We start from the raw sequence: 18676 nt of genomic DNA, 5'->3' as shown, positions 1-18676 counted from the left end.
AAAAAGGCAACAAGTTATGAATTGGAACATCTAAAATTCTTGCAAGCAGCAAGATCTTTCACAGCACATCATGTTTTTTTCTTACCTTTTAGAAGTAGGGGCGTATCTGGAACAAGAGTTTCCATCCCAGGCACAGTATGGGTCTCTGGCAAGGCAGCAGTCTGCACAAGCCTTCCCATACGTGTGACATCTGTGCAGAGAGAGCTGAACCAATCCATCCCTGGAACCAATGTACAATTGTTGCTGCAAATCAGGCAAAGCGAATTAATTAGAATGTTCTCCAAGTAGCCAGTGTAAAAAGTTCCCTTCTTTAGTGCCACAGTTGCAGACTTTACCCCAGATTTTGTAAAACAAGGGAAAAATTCTTCCTTTAGTGCAAAATGTTTCTCAGGGCACAGTGTGAACTGGCCAGTACCCATCCATCCCAGAAATACAGCAGAGAGGAAAGGGGACTGCAGTCCTGGAAAGACACCAGCACTCAACACCCTCACACCTTTAGATGTGTGCTGTAATAAAAGATCAGAAGCAAATCATGGAAAGAATGGCTTAATAACACGTTTAAAAACGAGGGGCTGCCCAGTCATGATGTTAACGATCTGGGAACTAGGGGTGACCTTGTGTGAATAAACTTCATGTTCTGCTTCTGATCCTGAGGTAGGATGGAGATAATGTTACTCCCCTGTCCCCAGTGTGTGAGTGGATTGCCTGTGGAGCCAAGGGTGGTCCAAGCTGGAGCTGGCTCATGCAACACTTCCATCTGGCCTGCCACCTTTTTTCATGGGAGATGGGACCCAGCTGTGCTGTGCGTGCCTGAAAGGCAAAATACCTCCTCCCGTGTGAGTGAGCCGTGTTGTGCCAGAGCTGCTCTGGCCACTTCAGCGGGTCAGGGAGGGGTGGCTCTGGTGTCACGCTGCCTCCTGAACATGCACGGAGCCATGAGAGAGCTTGGAGCTGCCATAAAACCGTTTTCCATCAGGAGATACCGCACTGGGACTGGCTCCTGTGCTGCCAGGGTTGGACCACCCAGATTCAGGCTGCAGTTTTAGAGGAGGGGGACTGGTTGTGTGCGTACAAATTTTAGCACAGTGAGGCCCTGATCTCTCCTGACTACTAATAAAAATAAAAACAAAAATAGTAATAATAATTTATTACTAGATTGTAAAGAGACAAGTATTTCTGGAGGCTGGAAGAAGAATGTGCACTGGCTTCACTTACAAATCCCACTACCATATGACTAAAGGTTTGTTTCCCTGAATAATTACCAGCCTGGGTACACAAATTACTGTTTGTAAGCAAATAGGAATTAGGCAGGCAAACAATTTCAAACATATCTCCTTCCTTCCAGTTACATTTTACGAGCTATCCATAGAAAGTTTGGCCACTAAGCAACAGGCGTCACATGAAAATAGGTGTCCAGTGCAACTCATATCCTCCAGTAGTTAAACAAGATTATGATTACCTGTTTCTGAGAAATCTCCATGGTTGAGATAACTGAAGGATGCTGAAAAATAAAATAGCAAGATATATTAGTTTACAAATTCCCTGCTCTTAGTGAAAAAGAGAGCAAAACTCAACATACAATAAGCAAATAAAATTATAGGTTCATTTGCATGGTTTACACAAATATTAATAAAACCCCTAAACAACAGAAAATCAAGAAATTCACGCTGCCAAAAAGAACTCCCATAAATTTCCCCAGCTGGAAGGAGGGAATTAGCTTTAATTCTCAGAGTTTTCTGTCTACCCCATCCTGGGCAATGAGCCTTCACATCAACTTTAGTTCGTATTAAGCATTTGCTTTTGAAAGGCTTAGTTGCCATTTAAGGGATACATAGGCAGATCTCTACACCAGGATGTATTTCATGGCTATGAGAGACAGTGAAATTTTTGCCTGTGATTGATGTAAGAACAGCATAAAGCTCAGGGTATTATCTATGACCCAGCAGAAGATTAATCTAAGCCTATTGTTTAATATTAATGCAGTTTGAGGAAATAAAGCATGTTTTTTCAGCCCTTCAATTTTCTGGATTCAAAAACATAGAGGTAGCAGTTATAAATGTTACCAATATAAATGTGAAGGAATGTCTGCTGAGTAGAAAAAAAATTACCTCTTTTTTGTTTTAAATATGATATGGCACACTTTCCCTTGACGTTATGTTCTAAGAATGCAACAAATTGGTGTGCATACAGGAACTGCTCATTATTTGGCAGGCCATGGAGTAATCTTGGTATTTTCTGAGTGATATTTATAATTGGTGTCCAAGACAGTGGGAAGAAGACATATAGATCCTTTAAATCAAAGTTTCATCATACCATGACGTATCAAGAGGCATATGAAGAAATGAACTCTTTGAAATAATTTTTAATGATCCTGTGCTTACACTTGGAAAAGTTCCCAAAATTTATTCAGTATGGAATAAATTTGGGCTGTACAGCACATAGGAGAGAGGATGTGTGAGAAAGTAATCAAAATGTCATGGATAAAGATGAACTTTGATGGAAAAGCAGAGTGAAAACTGAAGAGCTGTGCAGCATGAGAAGAAAGCAAAGTGAGAATGCAAAGAACTAAGAAAAAACTAATAAATGAAAAACAAAATCATTAGGGAAGACAAAGGTTTCCATTTTTCTGATGTAAAAGTATGTTGATGTCAGCTCCTTTATCAGCACTGAAATTAGTCAGAAATTGTGCCTGTGCAACAAAAAGAATCTTGGGCTTTTTACAAGCTGTATTTATGAAGAAATAATTTGTGTTAGCAGGGTTCCATTACAGAATAACCAAATTGAAATGGTCAAAAATACTGAGTCATCCTTCACCAATGGAAGGATTGGTGATAAAGCACAGTGATAATCAAAACTAACTTCTTATTTTCCTTATGTTTTCAACTCCCAATGTTGCTATTTTAAAGGATTTCTCTGCACCCATGGAATTTTGTATGTTTGTCTTTTAAAGAAATTTATTGTACCTAGAATACTGCCAAATGCCAATTGGGTCATAGAAAATTTTACATTAAAAATACAATACTACTATTTTAACATGTATAAATAATAAAAAAATGCTCATATAAGATTTTTAAACTAGAACAAAGCAGGCTAAATGAGACTTTCCACGGGTTTGAAAAATCACGGTCTGTTTGGTTTTGGACATTTTTCAATTGACTTGCCCAAAGAGTACCAAGGCATTTAAAAATTTACATAGTGTCCCTCTGGAAACTTGAATGTGTTCCAGTAAACAAACAACCAGACAGACAAAGCCAGTTTGGGCCACAAAGTCCCCTGAATAATATTTAATTGATGTTGTATCATTGCTTACCTTGAATACCTGCAGCTCTTCCAGGACCACTTCCTCCTTGGTCCACTTCTCCTTTGTGATACTCACAACCTTCAGGACTGTGCCTGCATCTGAAACAAATGTGCCTCGTGTAAAACCCACGGGTATGTGGGTTACATCCATATGCATGGACCACTCCATTTCCAGCCCTGTGGATAAAGCTACTCCAGAGGGATGTGTCTTTCTGACCACATCTATCCCCCACTGCATCCACTGCTGCCTGCAGAGCTCTCTCCATACACTGCATTTATGGTTTCACTGTATGGCTGAGCCAACACAGTCACAGGCTGCTCCTGGCAGGGATGGTCCAACTCTCCTGCTACACAAACACACAGACACACACAAGCATGGCCATGCTGCCAGCTACAAGTTTCTACACATTTCCCTGAGCCAGAACTGGGCCCCATCTGACCCCAAAGAGATCCAGCTCAGGGAACTAAATTGGAAAAAAATTATTTCCTCTCTTTTATAGAATTCATTTGTTTCCAGTATAGCTCCTTAATCACAAGTAAGCTTCATTCTGATGCAAGGAGTTAAGCAATGCACTTTTAAAATTTATTTTTTCATTTATTTAAAAATAAAAACAAACCATAATTCAACATCAAAATCTTAATTTACTCATTAATTCTTTGGAGTAATCTAGAATTTTTTTTTAAGTTAAATCTATTCATCAGTTTTATCCTGAATTCTTGCTTGGTGAAAAAAACAGCTGCTCATTTCATGTCAGATCATTACAAATTAGTGAACCTTGAACAGCCTTAAAAAGAACTCAGAAATTGCTCAGGGGAAGTGGGTTGGGTGCTGGGATGTGGGAATGACGCAGTGCAGCTTAGTCCTAAACTCTATGCATAGTATCAGATAATGAAAAATAATACACTATAAGGGAATGAATGAGATTTTCATTCTTCTTTTCCCAAACTACTGAAGTTCATATTACCAATCAAAGCCAAATTATTACAGTTTCCCTTATGAATTAGAGCATTTTTTCGGAGTTTGTTTGACATAACTGCAAAAGCCTGCACATGTACAAGCTGGTTGTGTACATTCAAACATATAATAAGCTACTGATCTTCTGATGTTCAACATCTCCTGGGTTATTTGTAATATTCTTATTCAGTCTCTCTATATAATTGAAATTTTATCGTTCTTTTCTTTCCTTACAATGAGTTTAGAAGATAAAACAGAACAAAACCATGCACTTACAGAAAAGAAAACTCACGTTTAAGGAAGGCATTGCAGAAAAATAAATGTTTGCATATTATGGAGTGCCATCTAGTGACTGCATGGTAACTGTCGGCCTTGACACCTCTAAACCTGACTCCTTACACTTGAAGTGTTTGTCTTAGTGCCAGGTAGGAACAGCTAACCTCAGACTACTCGACTGCTGGTCTTTCAATACAATTTCATTTCTATGAAAAACTTTAAAATGGAGGACAGCAAACATCTGAAAGCAACCTCTACAGCCACTAAAAGACTATTTTGTACAATTTTACAAGTGAACTCTTCTGGTTAGAGTGAGAAAAAGTAATTTGTAATTTAGCTGTATGAGAAGATAAGTAGGTTTCAGTGAGCACTCTCAAATCCTAGGCATCAAACAGTTTGGGAATGAGTTCCTTTTACTTTGTTGACTACATTAATATTGCTCTCAGAAAGCAACAAGGATTTTCCATCATCATTCCTAAAGCTCATCCCCAGACTTCTCAGCCAGCAGAGGAGAAAACAGCACTTCAATGGTCTCTTTTAATGAAACTGTGCTTTTTTCTCTGACACCACTGTACTAACTTGGGAACACAGAGAGTCTGTGACATTGTCTTTTTTTGGAAGACAAGGGTTGTGAAACCAATTTTGCTGAAAAACATCAAAGTTCTGAGAGAGAGGCTATCTCTAGACTCCTGTGTGTGGTAACACAGATAGAAAACTCTTCAAGGATGAGACAAGCAAGATGTTACAAGAGATGATGCTCTCTGACAAGTCACTCCTTTCCTCAAATTACTTCAGAATATCCACGTATATCAAATTGTGCCATATGACAAAATTTGCTCATAGGCCAGATAAAATGGTGGACAATCCAATAGCACTGGGATAGGGTTTGAACTGAAATCTTGATTTCCTTGCAGCTCATGGCAGTAACTCATCTACTGTACTTGGATGAAACTTGCCACCTCTATGTACCTCAGTTTCACCTTCCCTGAGATGGAGATAATGGCAATGACCTTCTTACTGAAGCACTCAGTGAAAAGTGCTTTATAAGACCTACACAGAATGAGAGTGAGAGAATGTTGAATTAGGGAATAAGAACAAAAAAACCCAGAGGAGTAACATTACTTCAGAAACGTTATGAATAGGTATATTCATATTACTTAGCATACTTTGCTGTAGGGTAATTCATCCAGTAATTCTAAATTTAATTACTATGGGAAAAGTAGACCTTTTCCTTAAGGCATTTATCTATTATAAAAATGTAAATAGATGCATAATTATCCATAGAAAAACAGCAAAGCAGTTTTTTTCCCTGACAGAATAGCTTGACCTCTCTCTGTTCAATCCTGCTTGTCACGTTTGGAGCTATAATGTTGCTAATTTGTATCTTTCAAATTAGTTGAGTGGAACTGAATTGTTGCCTTAGGCTCAATTTGAAATTCTTCTTAACTGTTCAGCATCACATGAGATAAAATGCTGAAGCATCATGTCACACTGATAATAGGAAGTCCTCCTTGAAGCTATAAAGGTAATTTCTTTTCTTTTAATAGTTTTATTGATGTGCTTTCAGCAGGAAACAAGACTACCATGTAAGGACAGGTACTGAGTAGTACTTGGAGGCTAAGAAAGTTCAGGTACTCTGACCCCTGAATGTTTTATCACCTAGGCAGCAGAAGGCATTAAAATCCCAACAGTAGTGATATCTTGAACTGACAAATTAACTTAATTTAAGCACTTGCATGGAGACCTGGACCAGAGCCAGGAGCACCTATATGCTTCCTGAATCTGTATGCATAGGAAAACTATATTAATCTGGAGTTTTATTACGGACCTACTGACTAAAGGTGCTCTAAAAGGATGGGGTTTGTGCAGAATGACACTGGAAGTTCTCTCATACCTGTTCCTAGGAAAATGACATCATACTGCCCGTCCTCTGCCATGACGTGGTCCACCACAATCTGAGTGAGACGATAGTCCACATTGATCCGCGTGAACACCGGCGCTCCCGTCACTGGGTAAACTGATTTGTACATCAGTGGGTGCCGCCTAATGAAGCTAATGACTTCATCAGGGAAGTCTCTGGTAGACTTTATGAGCGGATCGTAGGTTTTGCTTGGACACTGAATGAGAGAGAACAAGAAGATGAGAGGAATTTTAGGAAAGAAGTACAACTTGATTTCAAGTTTTCCTCAGTAACATTTGTAAAGAGATTAATAATCATATTTTTCAGTTATTCTTCTCATCCCAAAGCAGCACTTAGTCACCAATACCTCATTTTTTAACAGAATTGTTTCAAAACCAGAGAAACTCTCATGATGGGCTCAGTATGGGTACAGAGAATTCTACCTCCTTGTTCCCTGCCACACTCACAGCCAAAATACCACACTTGGTATTTTACCCAGACAAGGAGAGACAAGAGACCAGAAGAAAGGAGACCTGTCATGCTCTGTAGGATTCACTTCTGGGCACAGCTAGCAGCACAGTTAAATTTGCTGCAGGATGCCTTGAGCAGAGCAGGAGCTGCCAAGAGCAAGCCTGGGCTGCCCTCCCGTGGCTGCTGAGCGAGGAGCACACGTACTTTAACTGCAGCATCTCAAGGGTTTTCTGCTTTTAGTGTTTCTGTTCCTCTTCCCAAAGCTGAATTTTTGCCTGAGTTTCTGCCTTTGGTCTGAAATCAGAGGCCATAACTTTTTCCTGAACTGTACTTCCTACACATCACACGCATTTGTTTTCTAAAAAAACCCTATTGTTCTGATGTCAGACAATCCCTGTGGCTCATTATTTCTCAAAATTGACTTCCTTACTCATTCTCTGAGCTGACACTCTTGTCAGCTGCTGCAGCATCCTTTTCTCTAGCTTTTAACAGCACAATCTCATCATTTTCTGGTCCTTCATGCACCTCCCAATGCTGGTCCTTCATGCACCTCCCAATGCTGGGGGTCACTCCCACCTCTATTAGACCCCTAATGACAAACTGGTCACCCCACTTGTTTCTTAAGCTTACACAAAGTTGGTTCCAACACATCTTGCCTGAAAACCACCCTCAAACTTACCTCTTCAACCTCCATCACATTTTTCCTTTCGGGGTAAGCCCAAATAAATATGTGCAAGGTGGTTTATTTTGGTGATTCATGATCCTCTCATCACCTATCTCTGCTTTCCTTCCCACAGCTGTTTGCATCTCTTTTCTGTCCCTTCTTTTACAATTAGTCTCGAATCCAAGCCTGAGAAAATTTCTGTTTTGAATCTAGATGTGTTACTGGGGAACTAAAATTCTGAATATAATGAACTAGACACATTCTTCCAGTTGATGACAACCTTTCACATATTAACTATTCATTGCTTCTTTTTTAATAGTTTTAAATGAAGTAATCCCTGTGTTTACTGCCAGGTGGAGCTCTAAAACAGACTGTGAAGAAAGAAATGTGATCCAGTAATACTTCTGTATTCTATCAAGAGAAAGTTAAGATTTGTGGTGAAATTTCTCTATAGTCCTCATTCATAGCAATTTTTGACAGAGAATACTTCACATTCCCAGCTATCCAGTTTGACAAGTGTTGAATCTATGGTGCCAGTTAAGGGCTTGTGGTTAGGATTTCTTCTACTATGTAAGGCAGAATAGCAACTAAACACAAATTTCTGACTGAAGGAAAAGCTTCACAAAAAAGTATCTGAGACTACCTGAATATTCAGAAACAAAGCAAGCCAGGAAAGCACACACCAGCTGATGTTATACATCCACATCTATGGCCATATGTGAAATGCCTGTTGGGGTCAATGCCTGGTCTACCTTAGACCCCAAACACCACCACAGCACTGCCAGGGGGAAGGTGCCACTTGAAGCATGCCTAAACTACAGCAAAGCCCATCTTAACATTAAACAAAAGAGTGACTAGGGGTCTGCACTTCAACCTGACCTCTGGCAGGTTAGTTAACGGAGCTGTAGCCCCAGTGATTTAAGAGACTGCAGCCTATTTCCATTCCTTGCTTGAACTGAATTTTATGGCTATCTAGAGAGCTAACAGACTTTGTGCAAATGCCCACTTGCTTAGTGTTGTTTCAGCCTATGAGAGTTAAGCCTCTGCATCCCCATCTTCATAATGGATCTGAAATAGTTTATTGAAAAACATCTTAAGCTCCTAGATCATCTAATAGCTTTTGACAATTTCCCCATGAACAGTAAAACTGTGCCAATGTGAATTAAGATAAATTCCATCACACAGTCATTTTTGTTTCATTGTACAATTCTCTTTATGGCTGTGAAAAAACAGACAAGAAAAATAAATAAAATAAAAGGGTTGTATTGTCCTGTGATAACCACTCAAAAGACTCTCCTTGAAGATATAGTCGAATACAAGTAAGAATGAAAAAAAGGGAAGTCCAGTTGAAAATATCTGTTCCACTGGAAACACATACTGCAGGGAGCTATCCCTAGGGGGTTTGTGCCAGCAGTCCTGCAAGAACTTCACCTTCTGGCTTGCTGGGTATCATCTCCCACATTCTGTTTTCTGCTGTGCTTTTACAGTCTTTGCAAGGTTACATCCTTGAGGTAGGCTGTATTCAGCTTGGCTTTTGAAGATAACAGTATCAGGAGAATATGACTTTGGGACAAAAAATAGACTTTGGGATTAAAAAAGGATGTTTACCTTTAGAGGTGTTTGCAATTAGAGAACAAAAGGTTTTTTGGGATAGAGAGAAACGTGTGATTGTTAACGTTTAATTGTCTTTGAATCAGAGTTTTGCATTAATTTATTCTATAAAGGACGAGAAACAAATTTGCCTCTTCAACTTCCCAACCATGCAGTAATTAATTTCCCCTTCACAGTGGACTACAGGTTGATTTTCCCCATATGTCCCTTTTCTGTAGTTCATGTTCTCACTCATTATTCAGAGTGACTGTCTGCATCTATTGGAAATGTGCTGACTGCTCACCTATTAACAACTCAATTCCAGAAGCCCATTTCTATGTGAAAGATGAGCCCCTTCAGTCTTAAAAGATCTCCTAGGTTTTTTCCAGAAATCCATCATCAGAGGAAGATGAAAGCAGTGACATCACTTACTAAAAACCACTGGGATAAAATTTCTGACAATATGGAACTATAGATCTGCTACATTAATCCCAAAGGTCCACAGCCTACCATGAATGATGCAGGGAACTCTTCTGCCAGCTTGCATAGTTAATTTAGTAGAAATACAGACTAAGGGTTTGATCCAGAGATCTGCTACAGTCAACAGGGCCTTTTCCAATTATTTCAGTGGGCTTTGGACCCTATCCTAAGAAAGCATGACCACCAAGAACAGCTGGGCAGGTGTGACTGTTATGCTTGGCCAAGGGAGTTATTTCCAGAGGCATCACTCACTGTGGCATGATGGATGGAACAGGGGAATGAGAAAGTCATTTTGGCCACCCTTTGGCAAAGTTCTCAGGCAGTTTTTTAAAGCTGTGTCCACCCATCACTGCAGAACAATTCCTGTAGGCTTGTGCTTCCTTTCCTAGCAATCAGTAGGATGTAGGATGGTCAAGTGGGTGAATGAAACAACCTTTCATGTCTGAAAATGTGAGTTCACATCCTGCTGCAGGTCTCATGATAGTGATACCGGTGTTCTCTGCCCAGTTCATAGTTCATTTATTCACATCATCAGCACCAGATGTTGTCTCAGATATGTGACATCTTGGCTTTTATATCAAATGTCACAGGAGTAGGTCGGCAGAGTTGTTTCATGTGGACTACAAGAGAATCTGGCTTCATAAAAGTTCTCATAACACTATCACTGTGCTCTCTCAGCACCTTCAGCTTTTGCTATAGGGAGGGATTCATCTCACCTGACCTAGATTCTTATCTTGGCTGCATGTGAGCTGCACAAAAGAGGAACCTATCTTCTGGTGGAGAACTCTAAACAAGCAGCTCAGATTTGATGTTTTTCTTCTGGATAGCTGATATCAAACAAATATTAAATCAGTCAAATTAGTACCACTAAATAAGAATTTTGCAAGAATTTGAGGTTCAGAGGTTGCTTAGGCCTTTGCTGCCATGAATGATAACTTGATAAAAATATATGTGTCAAGAAATGAAGGATAAAACAAAACAAGATAGCCACCCAAAAAACACAACCAACAAAAACCCCAAACCCAACAGAAACAGAATTGGAATTGCTAAGGGCATCTCTATTCCACTGCTGTACAAACTCTGTGGCACAAATCTTTTGAAGAATCAATAGTTATTTAAATTTATTGAAATGCCTTCTGTGTGAGCTCAGTTTGACAATAATCACTCTGGACTAAGTCCTGATCCCAGGTGATCTGCAGAGATGCCTTCTATTCCCTTGCCTGTTATTTGTATCCAAATGTGGTCATACAGTGGTGAGTTAAGGCTAATCTTTTGCAAATAAAAGTAAATACACACTAAATTAACACCACCACACGTATGTAAGCTTTTCTCCTTTTTTTCACTTGTCTTATTAAATTTGCAGCTTAACAGAGTGCTGGATGTACAGATGTCATACAATGCTGAGACATACAGTGTGACTGTGTTAACATTATGTGAGAAACGTGGCCAAGTTTCTCAAAAGCTGGTGCCAGAAGCTGGACTGCTAAATAAACCTCCAATTTGCCAAACTGGATAGTGCCTCACACCAGCCAGTGAACTCAGTAAGAGCTGCTGGATCTAACACCTATTAAAACTGTGGCAATTATTTGGGAATCTAGCTATAAGGTATGTAAACATATATCCTTTCCATTAATGATACATCTGTAGCTCAGCAGTGTTGATGTCTACTGACAAACTTAAAAGAGAATTTTGTTCACTGGGAACTTCTAAAGGGTTTATATTACAAGTGTGTTGAAAATCCCATTTTGAAAGCATCTTGTCATATTTTTTCTGAGACCCACTTAACACTGAGACTCAAGCACCTACAGGGAAGGGGGTAGATTGATCATACTGAGTGAAGTAGGCATCTGCTCACTTTCATAATGTCCAGGCTGGGAATTTTTCTGGATTTCACAAGAACAACTGAGAACCATGCCAGTAAGTAACTCTTGCGAGTAATGGAAGTATCCAGTATGAAACATGAAAGAGTGAAGTATTTCTTAAGCCCCTCTCATATCAGGGAATTAGATGTCTTAGTCTTCCTCCTTAAGGAGGTGTCCCTTGTCCTGGGAACGGCTTGCTGTTGAAGGTGTTTTACTTTTCATAGGCTAATTACCTTTCATCTTAGCCAAAAACAGTGAGTGTAAAGTCTTCCAGGCTCTAAATGAGTTGTCTTATCACTGATTTATCAAGCAAAAAGCAGATAAAATAGAGGAACTACCTTCATCCTCTCACTTCTGCGTTAGATGGGGACCTCCATTGACCTTCAACACACTGAAGGTGAAACTTGGGTTCCTGAGAAGCCAAAGTACCATGTGGCCTCTTTTCTGTAGACCGGTCAGAGCTGCACAATCCACTTTGTATTTGTCTAAAATGTCTACAAAAACCGTTAATGCTCTCTACAAGATGAATGAGTTGTGCCAGGAGGATTGAACTCTCAGAGGGGAGACTTTCATTGTAACCTTGAAGCTACTCATTGAGTTTGGAAGAGGGATGGGGTGAGGGGAATAAATAAGGAGGAGAAAAACTAATGGTGCCAATTTTAAATGGAATCAAACTCACTCCTCCCCTGCAACAAAAAACACAAATGAGACAAACAAAAATTTTAAGTCCCCTATTATTTTTCTAATGGTTGTATCCCATTGCTTGTGAAATATTTGTTCTTGTGTTTTTCTTGAGCACTTTGTATTGCTTTTCCATTTAACACACCTGTGCTGTTGATGGCAAAAGCTGAGATAACTGAGCATTAATCTGAGGCTAACTGAGCTGAGATCAGATGGATGAGTGAACTTGACTCTGCAGGTGGCACTTTGCACTTCTCTGCTGACCTTTGCCAAGAGGAAAGGTGACAAGGTTTGCAGCACTGCAAAAGGATGTCATGAGCTGGAAAGTGATTCATGTTGGGGAAGACAGGCTGGTTTTTAACAGGAGGTGTAGGAGGCTTTCTGAGGAAAATAAAACCATAAAGTGAAACATTTCACTTAATTAAGCTGCCCCATTTTACAGTAGGGAGATCAAAGGAGAGAGGAACTGGAGAAGCAAAGAATGTATTCTGTCCCATAAAAGACAGGTGAAAGGGGAACATAAGTCTAAAAATAACAAGGGAAACCTGTGCCACCCTAAATGTTTTATGAACACACTTATTAAAGCAGCAAAACGAACCAGAAGGGAGGACAAGGGAGGCTTTTTGGCAGCCAGTACTTCCCTGTGGCACAGCCAAGTCCCAATGGGACCAACACCACAATCTTGATCAGCCTGCACTCTGGAATACCAGAAGAAATAAAGGAAGGGGCTTCACTGAAGAAAGGGAGAGAAAGCAACTGAGAGAAAAAAGATGAAGAAGGATGAAGCTGAGTCAGGGGAGGTTTAGGTTGGATTTCAGAAAAAGTTTCTTCACCCAGAGGGGAGTTGGGCACTGGAACAGGCTCCCCAGAGAAGTGGTGACAGCACCAGCCTGACAGAGCTAAAGAAGCATTTGGACAATGTTCTTATGTACATGGTGTGATATTTGGGTGTCCTCCACAGGGCCAGGAGCTGGACTCCGTGATCCAGATGGGTCTCTTCCAACTCAGTTGATTCTATGATTCCAAGATTACAGGAGAATCTGAGGGGTTGTGTAAGGGAACTCATTTAATAAAAGAATTCAAGAGCCCAGAACTGTATTCAGATCTAGAGTAGAAAGAGGTGAGACATTAAACTCTTCTCATGGACAAGAGCAATGTGCTGGGCTGCTTCTTGTGGCTAAGTAACTCAGACTGCCAGATTCTTACTTTGCTCATTCAGATGTTTATTTTGATCTTTTGACAAATCAGATCGGTATAATATCTAGGCCCATCAAAAACATTTGCTGTTGCCTTGGCAAGCATTTAATAGTCCTGCACTCTGCAGTAGATCAGACTGAGTGTTAATCTGCATCTTTAAACACTGACATTCCTCTAAAAATCTGACCTTAACAACATTTATTCACCATCAATGAAATTACTCCTATGTATGTACCCCATCAGAATTTTCAAATAGGCACTATGATTTGCTATGGTACTGCAATTGTATATAAACTAGAAAAATTTTCTTCTAATTCACTGAAAATCTTGTTCAAATGCAGTCTGTGATTTCTGGGAGGGTATTATGAAAACTCTGCTTCAGAATGCAGAACACACTATAAAGGAAGTTCTCCATGGTTTCTTTATTAATGGATAATTTCCTGAGTAAAACCCTAAGAGACTGGAAGAAAACTGGATTTGTTATCTGGGGACAGCTGCAGATTCGCAAGTCCAATTTTTTAACAGCTAAAGCAGATAGAGCAAAAGCTCCATTGGCTTTCAACTCGCCCTTTGTGTTGGGGATGTCTGCTTCACCCTTTCCTTTCTGTCTCTTTTCATTTTGAGATTCAAAATGGAAATAGATTTGAATCCTTACCTCTGTTTAATTCCTGTTATTTCCACTTACACTTTAATACCATGGAGGGAAGTTAAAGAGCTGTATGTTCTGCAGTGTCAGTGTTGTGGAGTGTGCCAGAGCTCCCCTGTCACCATGTCCAGGGGTGTTTTGATGACGGCAGAGGGCAGCCACAGCTGAGGGACATGAGCAAAGAGGGGCAGCTGTTGCCTGTTCCCCACTCAGCATTGTGAATGCATGATATCATGGTCATGTTGGGAGTTTATCTCACACACAAATTGCCACAGGAAGCATTTTGTCAAAATTTCAAAATCAAAATAGTCACAGCCTCTATAGTGAGCAGCTTTATTTACTTAGGAGATAAAGGCAGCAGAGCAGAAAGTTAAATTAGGGTATGCAGTCTCCTGCTTCTGTATAAATGCTGAAAGGAAGTCAATGCATTTCTCAAAGCCAACCACCAAAAGAAATCAATGCATTTCCTAGAATAGACATTTTTAGACTTTGCCAGTAACTTAAAATACAAGAAATATAGAATCTGAGCAGTGTTAGCTATGCCAAATGTAGGCAACACTTAGGAGGAGCTTAAATTTCAAAAATATTGTAGTAACTTAAAAATGGGTAGATTACCCTCTTTGGCTTTGTTCTGAGCATTCCTGAACCACCTCACAGCTGGCAAAAAATGATGAAATTAATCTTTAAGGAAGAGCATTTCAGCATTCACAGTGCAGTGCTCTTCAAGGTTCATGCTGCTTCTTTTCCTTGCCTTTTACCACCTTGCTGCTTTTCCAGATCCCACCCTAAATCCGTTCATAGCCAAGTTTGGCATGGAACATCACAAGCCAAGAGCATGGCATAAATCTACTTATTTGGACACCCTACATCAAACAATGGAGCCTGAAGTATTTTGCAGTCCAGCTCACTAAGAGAACAGATAAAAAGCAATGCAGCAATACATTTACCTGATCAACATAGCAAAAGTGATAGATAGCTTTCTTCTGACAGCTTTCCTCAGTAAATCCACTTCCCTTCTCAATCCTTGGTCAGACAAACTCCACTGACTATGAAGGTTTGGAGGACTTTTAAGATACTATTTTTGTACTCACAGCTGCTTTCAGGTGCTTAAAGAAAGCAACTGGAGAGCTAAGGGTTGGCTTACAGAAAATATTTATCTTTAAACTTTCCAACTTTTACAAAATTAGCAACCATGGATATTCAAATCAGTGATAAAGATCAGCACTGACATGCTTCATTCAGCATGGCATGCTTCCTTCCTTGTGAATCCTAGCTCAACCATGTGATGGCTAATACACACAAAAATGCAATGAGCTTATGACCCGTCTATCTGTGCAAAGTGTTCATCCTTATGGGGCACTCTGAGTTTTTCAAGAGAGTTATTTTAATCTCTTTAGATGCCATGGGACCAGCTATTGTTCTTGCTGGCACCATTTTTGTAGCTAAAATTAAATTCATCTGATCTTCTTAACCAGCCGTGGAAGTTTCACACACACACAAAAAAAATTAATCTTTTTGGGGGCATTATATATTTTGGATGACAGAGAGATGTGTAAGCTGGCAATGCCTAAATTGTCCAAATAAGTTGAGATTTGCTCCATCAGGGCAGATCCTGGGCAGACCAAATCAGTCTCTGAGCTGTCCTGGTCTTTGGAGAGAGAGCTGCTCTGAGGCTCATCCTCAGATGAGAGAAGGGACTCAGCATCTGCTGAGCCTTGGGACCACCACGTGCAACAAACAGAATCAGCCTGGACCGTGCAGCTCAGTCCAGTGGAAGGATGAAGAAGAAATCACAGAGACACAAGGAGATGTGTGAAAAGATGAACTAAATTACCTAGATAATGTGGCTTGAGGCAAAGGTTACACCAGTGCTGAGGTCAGACAAGTAGTGCAGGAATGGCCAGATGACTTCTAGGCCATGTCCAACATTGACAGCTCATGGCTGGCTGCCTAATACTTGTTCATTGAATACCTGACCAAGAGAATGAAGAACTATTCCAGATAAAATTGTTGCTCTTTTACATTTTATGTACAAAGAGCTGCTTGAAGTTGTGATGATGTTTTTAAGGTTGATGTGGTTTTTGAAATTACCATTTTTTCCTCACCTGTAATGTTGGCCTGTGCTTTTCCAAATTAAATACTGTGGCAGAAGTGGGAGAAGAAAACTTTCAAGAGTTTTTCAAAGTTTTCTTCCTTGTTTTGGCCTGTTACAGCTGAAGTCTAAGAGACTGGGGTTAAAAGTATTTCCAGGTACCAAATTTCTCTTTTCTTCCTGTTACTTACTTTTTATCACATAAAATGTCCATCAATTACCTCCTTATTTTACTTCAAAACACAACACAGGCACAATTACACACAACAGAATCAATGACAGTATCTCAATGATTTTAACAGACATAAGATAATAGAAATACAAATAAAAAAACCTTATGATAACACTATATAAAGAAATGCCTTTGGCTTTTCATGAAGCATTGATGCGTCAGAGGTGATCCCAACAGACAGAAATATAGCTGTACAGTGGGAGACCACAATATGAGAGACAATCAGGAAATAGTCTGGACAAAATGTTATCTCAGAGACATGGAAAAATGTATATTTATATACCTACAGGGTAGGTAGAAGACTGAGCTGTCAACAGAAGGGGAAGAGTCGAGGGGATAATTTGAAACATCCTGAGTGGAAAATATAAATTACCAGCCTGGGGAGGGGTGTGAAGCATGATTGCTTCTGAGTAAGAACAGAGGTGAGTAATTAAGGAGACACTTACTGTTCCTGGCCTGGGGTAGGGGATGCGGCCCTCGTACTGCACCCAGCGGTGATCCGCGCTCTCCTTGTGGGCGTAGGGGCCATTGAACACGGCCCTGATCTCCGCCATGCTGTACACACACACTGCAGAGCCCTTGAACACGGAGCTGCAAGGGAAGATCACCCATGTGCACGCTGCAAACAGCCCCGTGCTGCCCCAGTTAACCACTTACAGAGCCTGGTGGGCTTGGGATCACCCCCACACCTGGCGGCTGATGTGCTGCTAAACATCGGCGTGTACAGGTCTGGTAATTACAGATATTTACTGTCACTAAAAGCTTTCAACTCTGCTCGGTTGAAACCTGGTTTGTCCTTTGGGACTACTTGATGGAGGGTCATTTTTTCTAGTGGCTGACAGTTTCCAGCTATCATTTATTAACTCTTTTGATTAGAATTTTATCAAAGTGAAGCACATTCATTTACACTGTGTTCACATTACATATATTAGTGATATAGGTGAGGACACTAAGAATTACAAGTTGCATTGGAAAGACAAAAAAACCCAAGATGTTAAAATAAACACTTATTTAATTTTCATGCATTTTCCCTTTTTTAATGTATTTGTCTAAAAAAATCTAAAACATTTCAGTTTTCCAAAGAACACCATGCCAGGTTGCTAAGTAGCATGTACTTTAGTTGCTTCACAAACCATTTCATTTATTGTGCAATATTTACTTAAATTTAAGTCTTTTCTGTGGTTATATGTTCTAGAGAACTATTGTGGTAACTGCTTCTGAATTAAGGAGTGTCTTGGCAATTCCTCATTGTACTCATACTGGTCAGCATTTGGCTAGTCATTATTTATACTTCATTCAAAGGTTTTGCAGACCAGAATTAATAATTTTCCTTCTGACAATTCTATAGAGAGCACCTCAATATTGATATGAAAGATCAAAAATTAATTAGTGCATCCCCCTGAGATAAAGTTGGGTTATCCTTTCATCAACTCTGGATTATAAAATCACTTAACTATCAGTTTAGAGAGTAATTTTGATACTAAGAAATAGCAGATGTCAAAGTGCTGCTTACAGAAATGAGGCTTCACAACAATAATTTGCCTAAAACAGCAACTACTGGTTGCTCAATAAATACGATAGTAATTTACAAATTCAACTGGATGAGGTTGAAATAATTTAGTTTGCTTTTGATTGTTATATTTTACACTCAAAAGTTAGGCACACAAAGGTTTAGGGACATAATTTATTATTTCCAGTTCTAAAAGATATTGTCCTCAGTGTCTACAGCCCTGACATTGGACACCTTATTCCAGCAGTTCCTAATTGCACTCAGGAATCAGGATCTAGTCTAGAAGACCTGAGTATATACAAAAGTATAAAAGTCCTGAGTAAGATCTTCATCATTTGTTTCCAGGGGCAAACATGGTCCCAACACATACCTTGTTGTAGTGAAGACTCCATACACAAGTGGGTTCCTCTCATCTCTTGTAGAAAGTAAAAATATATCTTCTGCAATGAGAAAAATATATTTGGGGATTTTTTTTTTTAAGTTAAACATCCATTGACAATTTCTGCATTTACCATTTATAATGTGGAACTTTGTAAAAATATAAGGTTTTATTTTGGTTGGAATTTTAATTTCTGCCATGTGAATTTGTAACGATACTCTGAAATGTGTTAATTTGCAGATAGTCTGGGTTTTATACTGAATCGGATTTTTACTTTCCAGCTTTTGGAGGGAAAGGGAAAAAAAACTACTGTCATTCTGATCAGATCAACATTAGTTATAATCAGGGACTCCTGATCAAAATCAGAGGTATTCCTAGCCCTGTTTGGAAGAGGAGTAAAATCAAAACAAGACATAGTGCTTCTATAAACCAAAGGTAAAA

At 39.6% G+C, this 18676-nt stretch overlaps 1 protein-coding gene across 2 annotated transcripts in view; it reads right to left on the bottom strand.

Moving 5' to 3' along the window:
* SEMA3D (semaphorin 3D) overlaps positions 1-18676 on the bottom strand; it is a 134957-nt gene that overhangs the window by 16890 nt on the left and 99391 nt on the right. For both annotated transcript variants that reach the window (XM_015627970.3, XM_015627969.2), the window contains exons 10-15: positions 18227-18296; positions 16793-16937; positions 6426-6648; positions 3311-3399; positions 1460-1501; positions 86-243 (exon numbers count right to left, since the gene is read on the bottom strand). In XM_015627970.3, coding sequence (XP_015483456.1) covers positions 86-243; positions 1460-1501; positions 3311-3399; positions 6426-6648; positions 16793-16937; positions 18227-18296 — 727 coding nt within the window. The remainder of the gene's footprint in view (positions 1-85; positions 244-1459; positions 1502-3310; positions 3400-6425; positions 6649-16792; positions 16938-18226; positions 18297-18676) is intronic.

The sequence above is a fragment of the Parus major genome, chromosome 1A, assembly GCF_001522545.3.
Source record: "Parus major isolate Abel chromosome 1A, Parus_major1.1, whole genome shotgun sequence".
Taxonomy (NCBI): domain Eukaryota; kingdom Metazoa; phylum Chordata; class Aves; order Passeriformes; family Paridae; genus Parus; species Parus major.
Note: the sequence above shows the minus strand (reverse complement) of the source record. Positions and strands in the feature narration are given on the sequence as shown.